The following is a 15,920-nucleotide window of genomic DNA, read 5'->3' as shown; positions in this document are numbered from 1 at the left end:
TGCGTCTTACCAGATATAAAGTCTCGAAAGCAAACGCGTTGGTTGTTGTTGCATTATCGGCTGTACTAACGAATTGTCCCAAAAACCTGAAGTGTGGCGTAAACTTTGGATTGCAGCAATTAAGCGAGACAAGTGGACACATACTGACAACCAGAGGCATCAAACATATTCACATTCATTACTCAAGTAGAAGTAGATATTAGGGTTTAAAGAAGAATTTGTAGTATCAATTCAAGCTTTTTAGTCAAGTAAACGTGTAAAAGTATAAGTTTCAAAATGACTTGAAGTATAAAAGTAATGTGTGGGTGGAATAAATTAAGCACAGTGCATTCAAAAGGAGTTCTTTTAGCAATACAGCCATTTGGAAAAAATCTTCCAGGTCCGGCCACGGATGTACAAGGGTTGGCTGGCTATCAACCTCCTTGCTGCTAGGACTCGGTTGGGACTTTTGGTGTGAGTTCTCTGCCATGTGCTCTCGATGTCCTCGTGTGACGATTTGTCTTCGATTTGTTTGATTTGTTACTTGCGCAGGTGCGATGGATCGCGTACAAACCAATAAGGTGTCGGAATGGTATATAGAGCTGCCAACCTATAGAAAGTCACTTGCAGAACAATTTGTCCCAATTTTGTCAGAATTTACATATTTTTAAAACTTTGTCAATAGCATGACCGCAGGACAGTTATTGCAGTACAGGATAAAAATAATTCTGCATATTGTTAACTTGGACAACATAATGATGACTCTATAATCATAATCTTGAATAAATTAGTTTCAAGCTTTATCACATAAAACATTATGACAAAGAGGAGAGTGACATGAGTGATGCTTTTCATCACCAAAAGTTGAGTATAAAAGTGGTTGAAATGGTAAACAATATTAAACGTTGATTAATGTTCGAGTCAATAACAGTAAAAGTGTTGACATGATGGCTTCTTCGATCCTAATCCTCAAGAAGGATTTTAAGGACTTTATCATGCTCAGGAATTTAAGAATATTTTCAAATAAACTTTTATTATTATTCAGTATAATAATGAGTAAATATGAGTGAAAAATGAGTGATTTCCGAATGATTCATTAACATTTGACAGCTCTCATCCAACCACAATCAAAAGCACTTTATCTTGGCACAATTTATCCAGATTGTTTTGTTTTTGCAATTTTGAACAATGACAAGCCGGAAACAACACAATCCAAAATGAAAAAGAACGCAGCTTTTTGTGTAAGGACTAGAAAGTACACATATTTGCCTGAAAATGTATGGAGTCGAGGTAAAAAAGTATGCTGAAAAATAAATATTCCAGTGAAGTATAGACCCCAAATTTGTACTGAAGTAAAGTAATGAACACCGTCGTCCCAGGGGAGGAGCGGGTGGAGGCCGCCCAAGAGCCATTATTTGATATGCAGATTTTTTAAATTGTGGTTGAAGTCAGCCAAGTCCAGCGCTACCTTGACGTACCAGTGCCCCACCTGAGCAGTTTTCGCACTTAGGCCTTGTCGCTTGGGCCATTTCTTGCTTTGTGTTGCCTGCATTTTGCTTTTGGAGGCTTTCCAATGCATGAAAGACATTTCAATACTTTTTAATGGGGAAAATGGATTTGATGTACAAGTAAATGGAGTCACCCTCACTGTTTTAAGCAGTGTACTTTATTCAGGATCACATATACACGTTACAGTTTAGCACCAAAAGTCAGTTTTTTTTTTACAGTCTATTTCAATCAATCATTCACTTATTGACATCACTAAAATATTGGACAAAATGCATGCATGTTCAAGAAAATTAAACTGGCACTCATTTCCAATAATATCAATACATTTTGGAGCAATTGGAAAATCACTAATTCCCTTTCGAACACCCCTTTTTCATCAACAAAATTGAAAATTGAAAAGCACTGGCATAGCTGGTGTGGAAAAGGAATGTACCATACTATGAAGTGGCAGTAATTGGTCATATTTGTATATCGCAGCTGTCAGGTGGAATCCCCTCACCTTCAAAATGACAACTTTTCAGGAAATTGCTTGAGTTTCCAAACACCGCCTTGTTCAAGCTGGTATTACGTTGTATATCTTACATTGCTGTCATATATCATTGCATCACATGAACAACAGCTCGTACCCCGAAATTATGTTCAATCACGAATTTAATGTGCTTGAAAAATAAAAAAACAATAAAAAACGCAAATTTATGGATTGGGATGGATGAGGACGACATCATTAAAATGACACAAGCACGTTGGGCGAGCACCACATCCTTGCAAGCCTCATGCATGAACCCAAGAAACGTGGCTTCATGTCCCACAACTGTCAACAATCATCACCAAAATATATGCAGACATTTCTACTCATGACAGCTTCAAACTAGCGTTTATGGATCAGATAAGCTCAAATCAGATCAGCCGCAGTTTCGGGACAGGAGACCTTCGTTATGGGTCGTCCGACATTATGACAGTCCACATCTGTCACACAATGCCATCTGCAGAAACAAATTTGTGATCTATACATATATTTGATCGATACATACATACATACAGTGGGTACGGAAAGTATTCAGACCCCCTTAAAATTTTCACTCTAAAATTGCCATTTGCTAAAATCACAATTTTTTTTCCTCATTAATGTACACACAGCACCCCATATTGACAAAAAAAGCGGAATTGTTGAAATTTTTGCTGATTTATTAAAAAAGAAAAACTGAAATATCACACATCCATAAGTATTCCGACCCTTTGCTGTGACACTCATATATTTAACTCGGGTGCTGTCCATTTCTTCTGATCATCCTTCAAATGGTTCTACACCTTCATTGGAGTCCAGCTGTGTTTGATGATACTGATCGGACTTGATTAGGAAATCCAGTTGTGAAAAACTTGTTGCATCATTCCCAAAAAGACTCATGGCTGTATTAGCTCAAAAGGGCGCTTCTACTAAAAACTGAGCAAAGGGTCGGAATACTTATGGCTGTGTGATATTTCAGTTATTCTTTTTTAATAAATCTGCAAAGATTTCAACAATTCCAACCTCAATGATTTTAGCAAATTACGACCGAGTTTCCCCTCCTTGAGCCGTCACTTTATCGTGGTGGAGGGGTTTGTGTGTCCCAATGATCCTAGGAGCTAAGTTGTCTGGGGCTTCACGCCCCTGGCAGGGTCACCAATGGCAAACAGGTCCTAGGTGAGGGACCAGACAAAGCACGGCTCAAAGACCCCTTATGAAGAAGACAAATTATGGACACAGGTTTCCCTTGCCCGGAAGCGGGTCACCGGGGCCCCCCTCTGGAGCCAGGCCTGGAGTTGGGGCTCGAAGGCCTTCGGGTGGGGGGACGGGTCCTGACTGTTGTTTGTGCCTATGAACCAAACACCAGTTCAGAGTACCCACGATTTTTGGAGTCCTTGGAGGGGGTGCTTGAGAGCGCTACCGCTGGGGACTCCATCGTTCTGCTGGGGGACTTCAATGCTCACGTGGGCAATGACAGTGAGACCTGGAAGGGCGTGATTGGGAGGAACGGCCCCCCCGATCAGAACCCGAGCGGTGTTCTGTTATTGGACTTGTGTGCTCGTCACGGATTGTCCATAACGAACACCATGTTCAAGCATAAGGGTGTCCAGACGTGCACTTGGCACCAGGACACCCTAGGTCGTAGTTCGATGATCGACTTTTTGGGTCGCAGTTCGATGATCGACTTTGTGGTCGTGTCATCGGACTTGCGGCTGCATGTCTTGGACACTCGGGTAAAGAGAGGGGCGGAGCTGTCAACTGATCACCACCTGGTGGTGAGTTGGGTCCGATGGTGGGGGAAGATGCCAGTCCGATGTGGGAGGCCCAAACATATTGTGAGGGTCTGCTGGGAACGTCTAGCGGAATCCCCTGTCAGAAGGAGTTTCAACTCCCACCTCCGACAGAACTTTGCTCATGTTCCGGGGGAGGCGGGGGACATCGAGTCCGAGTGGACCATGTTCCGCGCCTCCATTGCTGAGGCGGCCGATCGGAGCTGTGGCCGTAAGGTGGTCAGTGCCTGTCGTGGCGGCAATCCCCAAACCCGTTGGTGGACACCAATGGTGAGGGATGCCGTCAAGCTGAAGGAGTCCTATCGGGCCTTTTTGGCCTGTGGGACTCCTGAGGCAGCTGATGGGTACCGGCTGGCCAAGCGGAATGCAGCTTTGGTGGTCGCTGAAGCAAAAACCCGGGCATGGGAGGAGTTCGGTGACGCCATGGAGAAAGACTTCCGGACGGCTTCGAGGAAATTCTGGTCCACCATCCGACGTCTCAGGAGGGGAAAGCAGTGCACCATCAACACTGTGGATAGTGGGGATGGGGCGCTGCTGACCTCGACTCGTGATTTTGTGAGCCGGTGGGGAGAATACTTCGAAGACCTCCTCAATTCCACCGACACGCATTCCCATGAGGGAGCAGAGTCTGGGTTCTCTGAGGTGGGCTCTCCTATCTCTGGGGTTTAGGTCACCGAGGTGGTTAAAAAGCTCCTCGGTGGCAGGGCCCCGGGGGTGGATGAGATTCGCCCGGAGTTCCTCAAGGATCTGGATGTTGTAGGGCTGTCCTGGTTGAGATGCCTCTGCAACATCGCGTGGACATCGGGGACAGTGCCTCTGGATTGGCAGACTGGGGTGGTGGTCCCCCTTTTTAAGAAGGGGGACCGGAGGGTGTGTTCTAACTACAGGGGGATCACACTCCTCAGCCTCCCTGGTAAGGTCTATTCAGGGGTGCTGGAGAGGAGGGTCCATCGGGAAGTTGAATCCCAGATTCAGGAGGAGCAGTGTGGTTTTCGTCCTGGCCGTGGAACAGTGGACCAGCTCTACACCCTTGGCAGGGTCCTCGAGGGTGCATGGGAGTTCGCCCAACCAGTCTACATGTGTTTTGTGGACTTGAGAAGGCGTTCGACCGTGTCCCTCGGGTGGTCCTGTGGAGGGTGCTTCGGGAGTATGGGGTACTGAACCCCCTGATACGGGCTGTTCGGTCCCTGTACGACCGGAGTCAAAGTTTGGTCCGCATATCCGGCAGTAAGTCGGACTTTTTTCCAGTGAGGGTTGGACTCCGCCAAGGCTGCCCTTTGTCACTGATTCTGTTCATAATTTTTATGGACAGAATTTCTAGGCGCAGCCGAGGCGTAGAGGGGGTCCGGTTTGGTGGCCTCAGTATTGCATCTCTGCTTTTTGCAGATGATGTGGTTCTGTTGGCTTCATCAAGCCGTGACCTCCAACTCTCACTGGAGCGGTTCGCAGCAGAGTGTGAAGCGGCTGGGATGAGAATCAGCACCTCCAAATCTGAGACCGTGGTCTTCAGTCGGAAAAGGGTGGCGTGCCCTCTCCAGGTCGGGGATGAGATCCTGCCCCAAGTGGAGGAGTTCAAGTATCTTGGGGTCTTGTTCACGAGTGAGGGAAGAATGGAACGGGAGATCGACAGGTGGATCGGTGCAGCGTCTGCAGTGATAAGGACTTTGTATCGATCCGTTGTGGTAAAGAAGGAGCTAAGCCGAAAGGCGAAGCTCTCGATTTACCGGTCGATCGATGTTCCTACCCTCACCTATGGTCACAAGCTGTGGGTCGTGACCGAAAGAACAAGATCCCGGATACAAGCGGCCGAAATGAGTTTCCTCCGCAGGTTGTCCGGGCTCTCCCTCAGAGATAGGGTGAGAAGCTCGGTCATCCGGGAAGAGCTCAAAGGAGAGCCGTTTCTCCTTCACATCGAGAGGAGCCAGATGAGGTGGCTGGGGCATCTGATTCGGATGCCTCCCGGACGCCTCCCTGGTGAGGTGTTCTGGGCACGTCCCACCGGGAGGAGACCCCGGGGACGACCCAGGACACGCTGGAGAGACTACATCCTTCGGCTGGCCTGGGAACGCCTCGGGATCCCCCCGGAAGAGATGGATGAAGTGGCTGGGGAAAGGGAAGTCTGGGCGTTCATTCTTAACACTCACGGGGCTTTTAGAAACTATATGGACAAGAAGAAGATACATACAATAAAAGCTGGTACACAGAATACAAGCATGTAGATTTCTGTCAGTAACATAGTAATTACTTTTATATTAAACATTTACATTTGCATTAAAAGCTTCTTGATCACTGCTTGTCTCACCAGGACACTTGTGTGTCTTAACCCGATCCTTACGAGAGAATCTTTGACCACAACCTGAGCATGCAAAAGGTTTCTCACCAGTGTGCATTCTTGTGTGTATTTTTAAGTGTTGCTTCTGAGAGAACCTTTGACCACAACCTGAGCAGGAAAAAGGTTTCTCACCAGTGTGTGTTCTTGTGTGTATTTTTAAGTGTTGCTTCCGAGTGAATCTTTGACCACAAACTGAGCATGCAAAAGGCTTCTCTCCAGTGTGTGTTCTTGCGTGACCTGTCAAATATCCCTTGTGAGAGAATCTTTGACCACAAACTGGGCATGCAAAAGGTTTCTCTCTGGTGTGTGTTCTTGTGTGTATTTTTAAGCTTTCCTTTCGGGAGAATCTTTGACCACAAACTGCGCATGCAAAAGGCTTTTCTCCAGTGTGTGTTCTTGCGTGACGTGTCAAATGTCTCTGGTGAGAGAATCTTTGACCACAAACTGAGCAGGCAAAAGGTTTCTCACCAGTGTGGGTTCTTGTGTGTATTTTTAAGCTTTCCTTATGGGAGAATATTTGACCACAAACTGGGCATGCAAAAGGCTTCTCTCCAGTGTGTGTTCTTGCGTGACGTGTCAAAGGTCTCTTGTGAGAGAATCTTTTACCACAAACTGAGCAGGCAAAAGGTTTCCAACCAGTGTGTGTTCTTGTGTGTATTTTTAAGCTTTCCTTTTGGGAGAATCTTTGACCACAAACTGGGCATGCAAAAGGCTTCTCTCCAGTGTGTGTTCTTGCGTGACGTGTCAAATGTCTCTTGTGAGAGAATCTTTTACCACAAACTGAGCAGGTAAAAGGTTTCTCACCAGTGTGTGTTCTTGTGTGTATTTTTAAGGTTCCATTCTGAGAGAAGGTTTGACCACAAACTGAGCATGCAAAAGGTTTCTCACCAGTGTGGGTTCTTGTGTGTCTATTTAAGCTTTCCTTTTGGGAGAATCTTTGACCACAAACTGAGCATGCAAAAGGCTTTTCTCCAGTGTGTATTTTCATGTGTCGGTTGAAATTCCTCTTAGAAGCAAATGTTTTCCTACATTTAGAACATTTCCAGCATTTATTGGCAGTGTGACATGTCATATCACCTTCCAACTGTTCATCAACATCATCATCATCATCACCGTCTGTTTGTGATCCTCCACAGTGGTTTCCATTACTTGAGCTGTTGCTGTTTGGTGGCTCCGACCCTCGTCTCTCATCACTTCGACCTTCATCTTCACTCTTCAAAGGGACACCAGTCGATGGAACCTTGATGATTTCCTCCTGCTCTTCCTCTTTAATGTGAAGGAACTCTTCATCCTCCTCTTTGATGTATTGAACCTCTTCATCCTCCTCTTCCTCTTTGATGTGAGGGGACACAGACTGCTGCCGCTCAGGATGAAGATTTTCACTGACGTCTGCAAGACAAAAGAAGACAAACACAAATGGGTCAAATCTAATTTGTTTACAATTTTCACAAACACCTTGGTCCTCGATCCTGTTTACACGTTAGCGCCTTCAACCAGAGCCTAATGGGACTAATGGGGTGACGCAAAATAGTTGAACAGCGGAACGTAGCAAAGTTGGGCGACCCTTCAATGTGGATGCACCGTTTTTTGTTTTTTTGACACGTCATCATCCATCTTCTTCTTCTTCTTTTCCTTTCGGCTTGTCCCGTTAGGGGTCGCCACAGCGCGTCATCCTTTTCCATGAGAGCCCATCTCCTGCATCCTCCTCTCGAACACCAACTGCCATCATGTCTTCCCTCACGACATCCATCAACCTTCTCTTTGGTCTTCCTCTAGCTCTCTTGCCTGGCAGCTCCATCCTCATCATCCTTCTACCAATATACTCACTCTCTCTCCTCTGGACGTGTCCAAACCATTGAAGTCTGCTCTCTCTAACTTTGTCTCCAAAACATCGAACCTTGGCTGTCCCTCTGATGAGCTCATTTCTAATTTTATCCAACCTGGTCACTCCGAGAGCGAACCTCAACATCTTCATTTCCGCCACCTCCAGCTCTGCTTCCTGTTGTCTCTTCAGTGCCACTGTCTCTAATCCATACATCATGGCTGGCCTCACCACTGTTTTATAAACTTTGCCCTTCATCCTAGCAGAGACTCTTCTGTCACATAACACACCTGACACCTTCCTCCACCCGTTCCAACCTGGTTGGACCCGTTTCTTCACTTCCTGACCACACTCACCATTGCTCTGGACGGTTGACCCCAAGTATTTAAAGTCCTCTACCCTTGCCATCTCTTCTCCCTGTAGCCTCATTCTTCCCCCACCACCCCTCTCATTCATGCACATATATTCTGTTTTACTTCGGCTAATCTTCATTCCTCTTCTTTCCAGTGCATGCCTCCATCTTTCTAACTGTTCCTCCAGCTGCTCCCTGCTTTCACTGCAGATCACAATGTCATCTGCAAACATCATGGTCCACGGGGATTCCAGTCTAACCTCATCTGTCAGCCTATCCATCACCACTGCAAAAAGGAAGGGGCTCAGGGCTGATCCCTGATGCAGTCCCACGTCCACCTTAAATTCTTCTGTCACACCGACAGCACACCTCACCGCTGTTCTGCTGCCCTCGTACATGTCCTGTATTATTCTAACATACTTCTCTGCCACTCCAGACTTCCGCATGCAGTACCACAGTTCCTCTCTGGGTACTCTGTCATAGGCTTTCTCTAGATCTACAAAGACACAATGTAGCTCCTTCTGACCTTCTCTGTACTTTTCCATCAACATCCTCAAGGCAAATAATGCATCTGTGGTACTCTTTCTAGGCATGAAACCATACTGTTGCTCGCAAATACTCACTTCTGTCCTGAGTCTAGCCTCCACTACTCTTTCCCATAACTTCATTGTGTGGCTCATCAACTTTATTCCTCTATAGTTGCCACAGCTCTGCACATCACCTTTGTTCTTAAAAATGGGCACCAGTACACTTTTCCTCCATTCCTCAGGCATCTTCTCACGCACTAGAATTCTATTGAACAAGCTGGTCAAAAACTCCACAGCCACCTCTCCTAGATGCTTCCATACCTCCACAGGAATGTCATCAGGACCAACTGCCTTTCCATTTTTCATTCTCTTTAATGCCTTTCTAACTTCCCCCTTACTAATCATTGCCACTTCCTGGTCCACCACACTTGCCTCTTCTACTCTCCCTTCTCTATCATTTTCCTCATTCATCAACTCCTCGAAGTATTCTTTCCATCTACCTAGCACACTGCTGGCACCAGTCAACATATTTCCATCTCTATCCTTAATCACCCTAACCTGCTGCACATCCTTCCCATCTCTATCCCTCTGTCTGGCCAGCCTGTATAGATCCTTTTCTCCTTCTTTAGTGTCCAACCTGCCATACATGTCATCATATGCCTCTTGTTTTGCCTTTGCTACCTCTACCTTTGCCCTGTGTCGCATCTCAATGTATTCCTTTCGCCTCTCCTCGGTCCTCTCAGTGTCCCACTTCTTCTTAGCTAACCGTTTTCCTTGTATGATTTCCTGTACTGTGAGGTTCCACCACCAAGTCTCCTTCTCTCCTTTCCTGCCAGAAGATACACCAAGTACTCTCCTGCCTGCTTCTCTGATCACCTTGGCTGCAGTGGTCCAGTCTTCTGGAAGCTCTTCCCGTCCACCGAGAGCCTGTATCACCTCTTCCCGAAAAGCTGCACAACACTCGTCCTGTCTCAGCTTCCACCACATGGTTCTCTTCTCTGCCTTTGTCTTCCTAATTTTCCTCCCCACCACCAGAGTCATCTTACACACCACCATCCTATGCTGTCTAGCCACACTCTCCCCTACCACTACTTTACAGTTGGTAACCTCCTTCAGATTACATCGTCTGCACAAGATGTAATCCACCTGCGTGCTTCTACCTCCGCTCTTGTAGGTCACCCTATGTTCGTGCCTCTTCTGGAAAAAAGTGTTCACTACAGCCATTTGCATCCTTGTTGCAAAGTCTACCACCATCTGTCCCTCCAAGTTCCTTTCCTGGATACCGTACTTACCCATCACTTCTTCATCACCCTTATTACCTTCACCAACATGTCCATTACAATCTGCACCAATTACGACTCTCTCTCTGTCTGGGATGCTCAGAACTACATCATCTAGCTCCTTCCAGAATTTCTCTTTCACCTCTAGGTCACATCCTACCTGTGGGGCATAGCCACTAATCACATTACACATAACACCCTCAATTTCAAATTTCAGCCTCATCACTCGATCTGATACTCTTTTCACCTCCAAGACATTCTTAGCCAACTCTTCTTTTAAAATAGCACCGACTCCATTTCTCTTCCCATCTACACCATGGTAAAATAATTTAAACCCTCCCCCTAAACTTCTAGCCTTACTGCCTTTCCACCTGGTCTCCTGGACACACAATATATCAACCTTTCTCCTAATCATCATGTCAACCAACTCCCGAGATTTTCCTGTCATAGTCCCAACATTCAAAGTCCCCACATTCAGTTCTAGGCTCTGTGTTTTCCTCTTCTCTTTCTGCCGAAGAACCCGCTTTCCACCTCTTCTTCTTCTTCTTTGACTTCGACTTCGACCCACAGTAGCTGAATTTCCAACAGCGCCCTGCAGGTTGACGGCGCCGGTGGCGGACGTTGTTAACCCGGGCCACGACCGATCCGGTATGGAATTCTTTGGATGAACGCTCATATTTGTTTGGCAAGGTTTTAAGCCGGATGCCCTTCCTGACGCAACCCTCTGCATTTATCCGGGCTTGGGACCGGCCTACAGTTTGCACTGACTTGTGCCCCCCATAGGGCTGCATTACACGTCATCATCCATAGAAGTTGAAAAAAGTAATGTTATTTGTGACAAAGTAAGGAAGAGAAATCACAGGTTTCAAATTTAAAGAGTGAAAGTAAAAAAAAAAAGTATAGACACCTAAAAATGTACTTAAGTACAGTAAAGACTAATGTTTACAGTAATAAAACTGCGATAGATGTACCGCGATATAGCGGAGGGTTTACTGTACTTGGTTACTTCCCACCATTGAAGACTGATTTGACTTGGCATGAACAAATGTTTACTCAACTTGCCTACAAGACACAAAAAGGGCAAAAATCTGGCTCGCAATTTTCCAAACAAGTCGTGTAGGTTGTGTAACACTGTTACACTTTGATCACACAACAATGGCCACAAGCCTTTCAGATCTTCTGAAATTTGGCCAACAACCCTCAATCCACATCATCATGAGGGGATGCCATCAGACTACGCGCTATTGGATATGATAAAAAAATTATATGTAACGTCAGACAGTTCTCATCAGAAAAACACAGGAATAATATTAAAATTAGAATGTAATTCATAAAACCAGTGAGAGAGAAGTGAACCCACCTGCTCTGTGTAGCACAATTCGAGGCTGCAGATTGAACACAGCGTCCAGTAGTTGACGTTGTGGCTCCTTCTCCTCTTTTGGGCCACAAAGTTCCTCCTCGTACTCTGGTGTCCTTGCACACATTTTCACACGACGATCGCAACAGTTTCCGTTCTACGTTGGAGGGATGAGAAAAGCAAGTGCAAATCAGATGTGAAACAATGACATCAAGATTACGATTTGGACACTGTGGGTTCAACACTACGTTAGTTAAAATGGCAAAGCACCAAAGTCAACAAGAGGAAACAGGAGAACGGAATGATGCATTGGAAGAAATATGAGACAGAAAGAAAACAGCTCATTTGTGACATAGGGAGAGAAAATTTGTGTTTGAACATTGTCGAGATTCTACAAATGGATTCATAAAATAGGTGTTACAGGATGTTATTTCAGTACCTCAGACAAACAAAGCTGATCATCTAGTTGTTGTTTTTATCTCATTTAATTGTTAACTCACAGATTTTTTCATGAATTTTTGAAATCCGTGTTCATGACAGTGAAATATACCAATTTCAGGGGACTTTTATTTTGAAATGCCACACCAGATTTGGATGGGACCTCTTTTGTTGGAGACCTGGGGGAGTGTAGTGTCCCCCAGAACTGGACTGGTGTTGCGATAACTCATTAAAAAGATTTAACAGATTTTTTCAGTCAGGGGTAATGACAGCAAAATATGCAGTTTTCAGAGATTGTTATTTTGAAATACAATATCAGATCTTCATTAAACCTCTTTTCGTGGAGTCCTTGGTGGTCTGTCACACAGATCTGGACTTGTCTTGCGATACCAATGAGATTATGTTGGGGTGGCTTTGGCTCAGTAGGTAGAACAGGTTTGAATCCCTGCTACGACTGTCCGCATGTCGAAGTTTGGATAAGCGCTGGAGAAAATGAATTGATCGTTTGTATGCTTGTGAAACCTCAACAAATGAACCTTTTTAAAGAACCAATCGGATGGAAATCGTCAACGCTTTATGAGGCTTCATTTGGCCGTCACTATGACATATAGATATGAAGATTCCATTCAAATATGAGGGCAGGAATATTTGTTAACACAAGAAGGTAGTTAGGAACTAAACAAGTCCAAACCTGCTCTGTGTAACACAACACGAGGCTGCATGCGAACAGCGTCCACAAGTTGACGTTGTGGCTCGTCCTCCTCTTTCGTTCCAGAAAGTTCCTTCTCGTACTTTTCTGTCGTTCTCGCACAGATTTTGCACACGATGATCACAGGCGAGCTCTAATTTGCAATGCGTTGCTGACAAACGCGTCTCTTTGTTAGCGGCTAGCGAGCTAAGCTAAGCTAAACTAGGCCGAGAAGCTTCAACGGCCGTTCAATACTCTATTAGTAACTGGTTCTATTCTTCTGGTCGAGGTGATTCTTCAATGATTAGGCTGAATGAACAGTTGAACAATGTATTTGAAACTACAGAGTCAAACAATAAGGTTGGTGAAGGTTCAGCGTTCGGCCGATCTCGCCTCGGTGTCTGGGTGCGTTCGAACACTTAGTCCGAGGATTGCGGTACTCACAGAGACAGAGCGTGCTTCATTTTTGATAACTTTACTCATGAACGTGTTGGCTATTGGCAGGGATGCGTCAGTACATCCGCCATATTGGATGTGTCCGTTCTGCTCGTATCGAACGGCACACTCCAACAAGAGCTCTGAGTTCCCGAAGTTTCCGGGGTGCAGAGAGCGCGTCCGGAGTGAATTTCCAAGCGCACCCTGTCAGAATGTCAGAGAAGATAAAAGTGCGGGTGGGGGGGAAGGGGGTTGGGAGATGAAATGCCGAAAGTGTGGAGCATTTCAGACTGATTGTTACTGAAAATGACAGATAGTTTCATTTTCTTGAGCAAAAAATACAAAAAGAAAACTTGTAAGTGAATTATGGACCCTCTAAACCCCCATACAGTAGGTCCTTTAAACTCATTCCCCTTTTCAGTTCTGTTTTTTTTTTCTTCCTGTGGCTAAAACGAAGCCCTCTTGGACTTCCTTGCAAACTATAACTTGGTCCTCCCTCACTTTGTAAGTACCAGGCGCTGTCATTCTATCAGTGGCTATCCGCCATGATTGTGAGTTACTTAGTAATAATAACAGCCCATTTCTACCACTACAATGTGCAGTTGACAAGCCTAAAATCCCCAAAATACATCTTCCCTGAAGTTTAATGTGTTTAGTGTTATTTGGGCTACCTTGTCTCTGCCATGTGTCCCCACGCGTGGCGCATGGATCGAGGCAGTGGCGAACTGGACAGCCACGCTCCACACCGGCGGCGGGGACATGGAGCGAGGCACCAGTGTCGGAGTCGTCCAACTCACCAAGGCCACACCCAGTGCAACATGCGCAGGCTCAGACAACGGCGACACTTCAGGGAAAATTTACTGTTTATTACATTCGCTAGCCCATGAGATAACGAGCCAGCAAGATAAGCATTTCTCTGTTGTTCTAGTCGTCTCCTCGATGGGATCTCTTGATGAAGGCGCAAACATGTAAACAGGATCGAGGAGGTTGTAAATGTTGAAAACAAATGAGATTTGACGCCACTTCTGAGCTAATCTCTTTCCTTGTATGATTTCCTGTACTGTGAGGTTCCACCACCAAGTCGTCTCTTCTCCTTTCCTGCCAGAAGTTACACCAAGTAGTCTCCTGCCTGTCTCTCTGATCACCTTGCCTGTAGTGGTCCAGTCTTCTGGAAGCTCCTCCTGTCCAACGAGAGCCAGTCTCAACTCTTCCCAAAAAGCCGCACAACACTCTTCCTGTCTCAGCTTCCACCACATCGTTTTCTGCTCTGCCTTTGTCTTATTTGTCTTCCTCCCCACCACCAGAGTCATCTTACACACCACCATCCTATGCTGTCTAGCCACACTCTCCCCTACCACTACCTTACAGTCGGTAACCTCGTTCAGATTACATTGTTACATCATTACAAGATGTAATCCACCTGCTAGCCCACGAGATAACGACAGCAATTTCCATCCTTTTTGTAAAGTCTACCACCATCTGTCCCTCCAAGTTCCTTTCCTGGATGCCGTACTTACCCATCACTTCTTCATCACCCCTATTTCCTTCACCAACATGTCCATTACAATCTGCACCAATCACGACTCTCTCTGTCTGGGATGCTCAGAACTACTTCATCTAGCTCCGTCCAGAATTTATCTTTCACCTCTAGGTCACATTCTACCTGTGGGACATAGCCACTAATCACATTATACATAACACCCTCAATTTCAAGTTTCAGCCTCATCATTCGATCTGATATTCTTTTCACCTCCAAGACATCCTCAGCTAACTCTTCCTTTAAAATTACCCCTACTCCATTTATTTTCCTATCTACACCATGGTAATATAATTTAAACCATCTTCGACCCACAGTAGCTGAATTTCAGACGTTGCTAACCGGGACACGACCGATCCAGTACGGAATTCTTTGGATGAACATTCACATTTGTTTGGCAAAGTTTTAAGCCAGACAGCCTTTGTGACGCAACCCTCAGCATTTATCAGGGCTTGGGACCAGCCTTCAGTTTTCACCCCCATCGGGCTGCATTAAGAGAGAATCAAACCCAGGTCGAAGCAAATCATAGTTAATGTTGAGCAACACAAGACCAAACAGGTTTTAAGATTAATCTTCCCTGACCGGGAATCAAACCCGGGCCACGGCGGTGAGAGCGCCGAATCCTAACCACTAGACCACCAGGGACTTCTGGTGTAGTCAACAATTGTTAATCCGCCCCCCTGGCCACACAACTGACGAACCAAAATGTGCAAAGATTGACAGATCTTTTCTTTGGATGGATGGATGGATGTATTGATTCTTGTTGTCTCTGTGACCTGACTTTGTGAATTATACTTTAAGCAATGAAGGGATACTTACATATTACTTAATATGTGAACAAATGAGCGGGTTTACTTTGATATATGAGAGCGTAAACCCTCAAAGTGGGTGTGTGTAGGTTTGTAATTTATGGCATTTTCTAACATGGAATGTCTTTGTGTATTAAGAACATAACTCTTGCTAAGATTATTATTGTTTTGTTATTGTTTTGTTGTGATTAGCAGCAGCATCAGGGGTTGAGGTCACAAGCAGAGGGGTTATTAAGGGACTGGGTGACCCCATGGTGGCAGTGAAGAGGTGGTGCTGGTCTTGGAGAACAAGGAGGAGGAGGAAGATGTGGTGCTCTTATTGGGGGAGAAGGAAGAGAATGGAACAGGAAGCAGCAATAACCCGACCGGTAGAGATGCCGTGTGTAAGGCTGCCGTACTGGGGAGGCAATTGTATTATGCATACAGTGGAAACAGCAAAAATGATGAAATCACGGTCACCGCTCATTGGTTAGTATTCGGGGCTTTGTTTCAAGGCAGGAGGAACAAAATGTGTTCTTCGGTTGTGTTCACCGGGGGCCTCGCCATCTAAATTTGTAGTC

At 45.5% G+C, this 15,920-nt stretch overlaps 3 protein-coding genes and 1 non-coding gene across 14 annotated transcripts in view; 1 reads left to right on the top strand and 3 right to left on the bottom strand.

The window, feature by feature from the left end:
• The window catches only part of LOC133472553 (gastrula zinc finger protein XlCGF57.1-like), a 208,635-nt gene extending 197,061 nt beyond the window's left edge, over nucleotides 1–11,574 (bottom strand). The window contains exon 1 of the mRNA XM_061763554.1: nucleotides 11,457–11,574. The gene's annotated coding sequence lies outside the window, so the exon portion shown is untranslated. The remainder of the gene's footprint in view (nucleotides 1–11,456) is intronic.
• The window catches only part of LOC133472567 (zinc finger protein OZF-like), a 284,984-nt gene that overhangs the window by 57,662 nt on the left and 211,402 nt on the right, over nucleotides 1–15,920 (top strand). The gene's annotated exons all lie outside the window — the stretch shown is intronic.
• Nucleotides 1–15,920, bottom strand: part of LOC133472547 (gastrula zinc finger protein XlCGF57.1-like) — a 220,531-nt gene that overhangs the window by 197,061 nt on the left and 7,550 nt on the right. The window contains exons 3-4 of one of the 3 annotated variants that reach the window (XR_009786752.1): nucleotides 11,457–11,610; nucleotides 3,017–7,504 (exon numbers count right to left, since the gene is read on the bottom strand). Coding sequence is in view for 2 of the 3 variants with exons in the window: in XM_061763540.1 (XP_061619524.1) it covers nucleotides 6,036–7,504; nucleotides 11,457–11,610 (1,623 nt within the window). In the remaining variant the exon portion in view is untranslated. Of the gene's footprint in view, nucleotides 1–1,623; nucleotides 7,505–11,456; nucleotides 11,611–12,582; nucleotides 12,641–15,920 lie in introns of those variants that run through there. The other 2 variants (XM_061763540.1, XM_061763541.1) reach the window with 2 other exon arrangements.
• Nucleotides 15,125–15,196, bottom strand: trnae-cuc (transfer RNA glutamic acid (anticodon CUC)). The gene has a single exon. It is a non-coding gene; the product is annotated as a tRNA-Glu (tRNA).

Source organism: Phyllopteryx taeniolatus, chromosome 23 (genome assembly GCF_024500385.1).
Source record: "Phyllopteryx taeniolatus isolate TA_2022b chromosome 23, UOR_Ptae_1.2, whole genome shotgun sequence".
Lineage (NCBI taxonomy): Eukaryota > Metazoa > Chordata > Actinopteri > Syngnathiformes > Syngnathidae > Phyllopteryx > Phyllopteryx taeniolatus.
The sequence above is the reverse complement of the archived record's forward strand: the minus strand, read 5'-3'. Positions and strand labels throughout refer to the sequence as shown.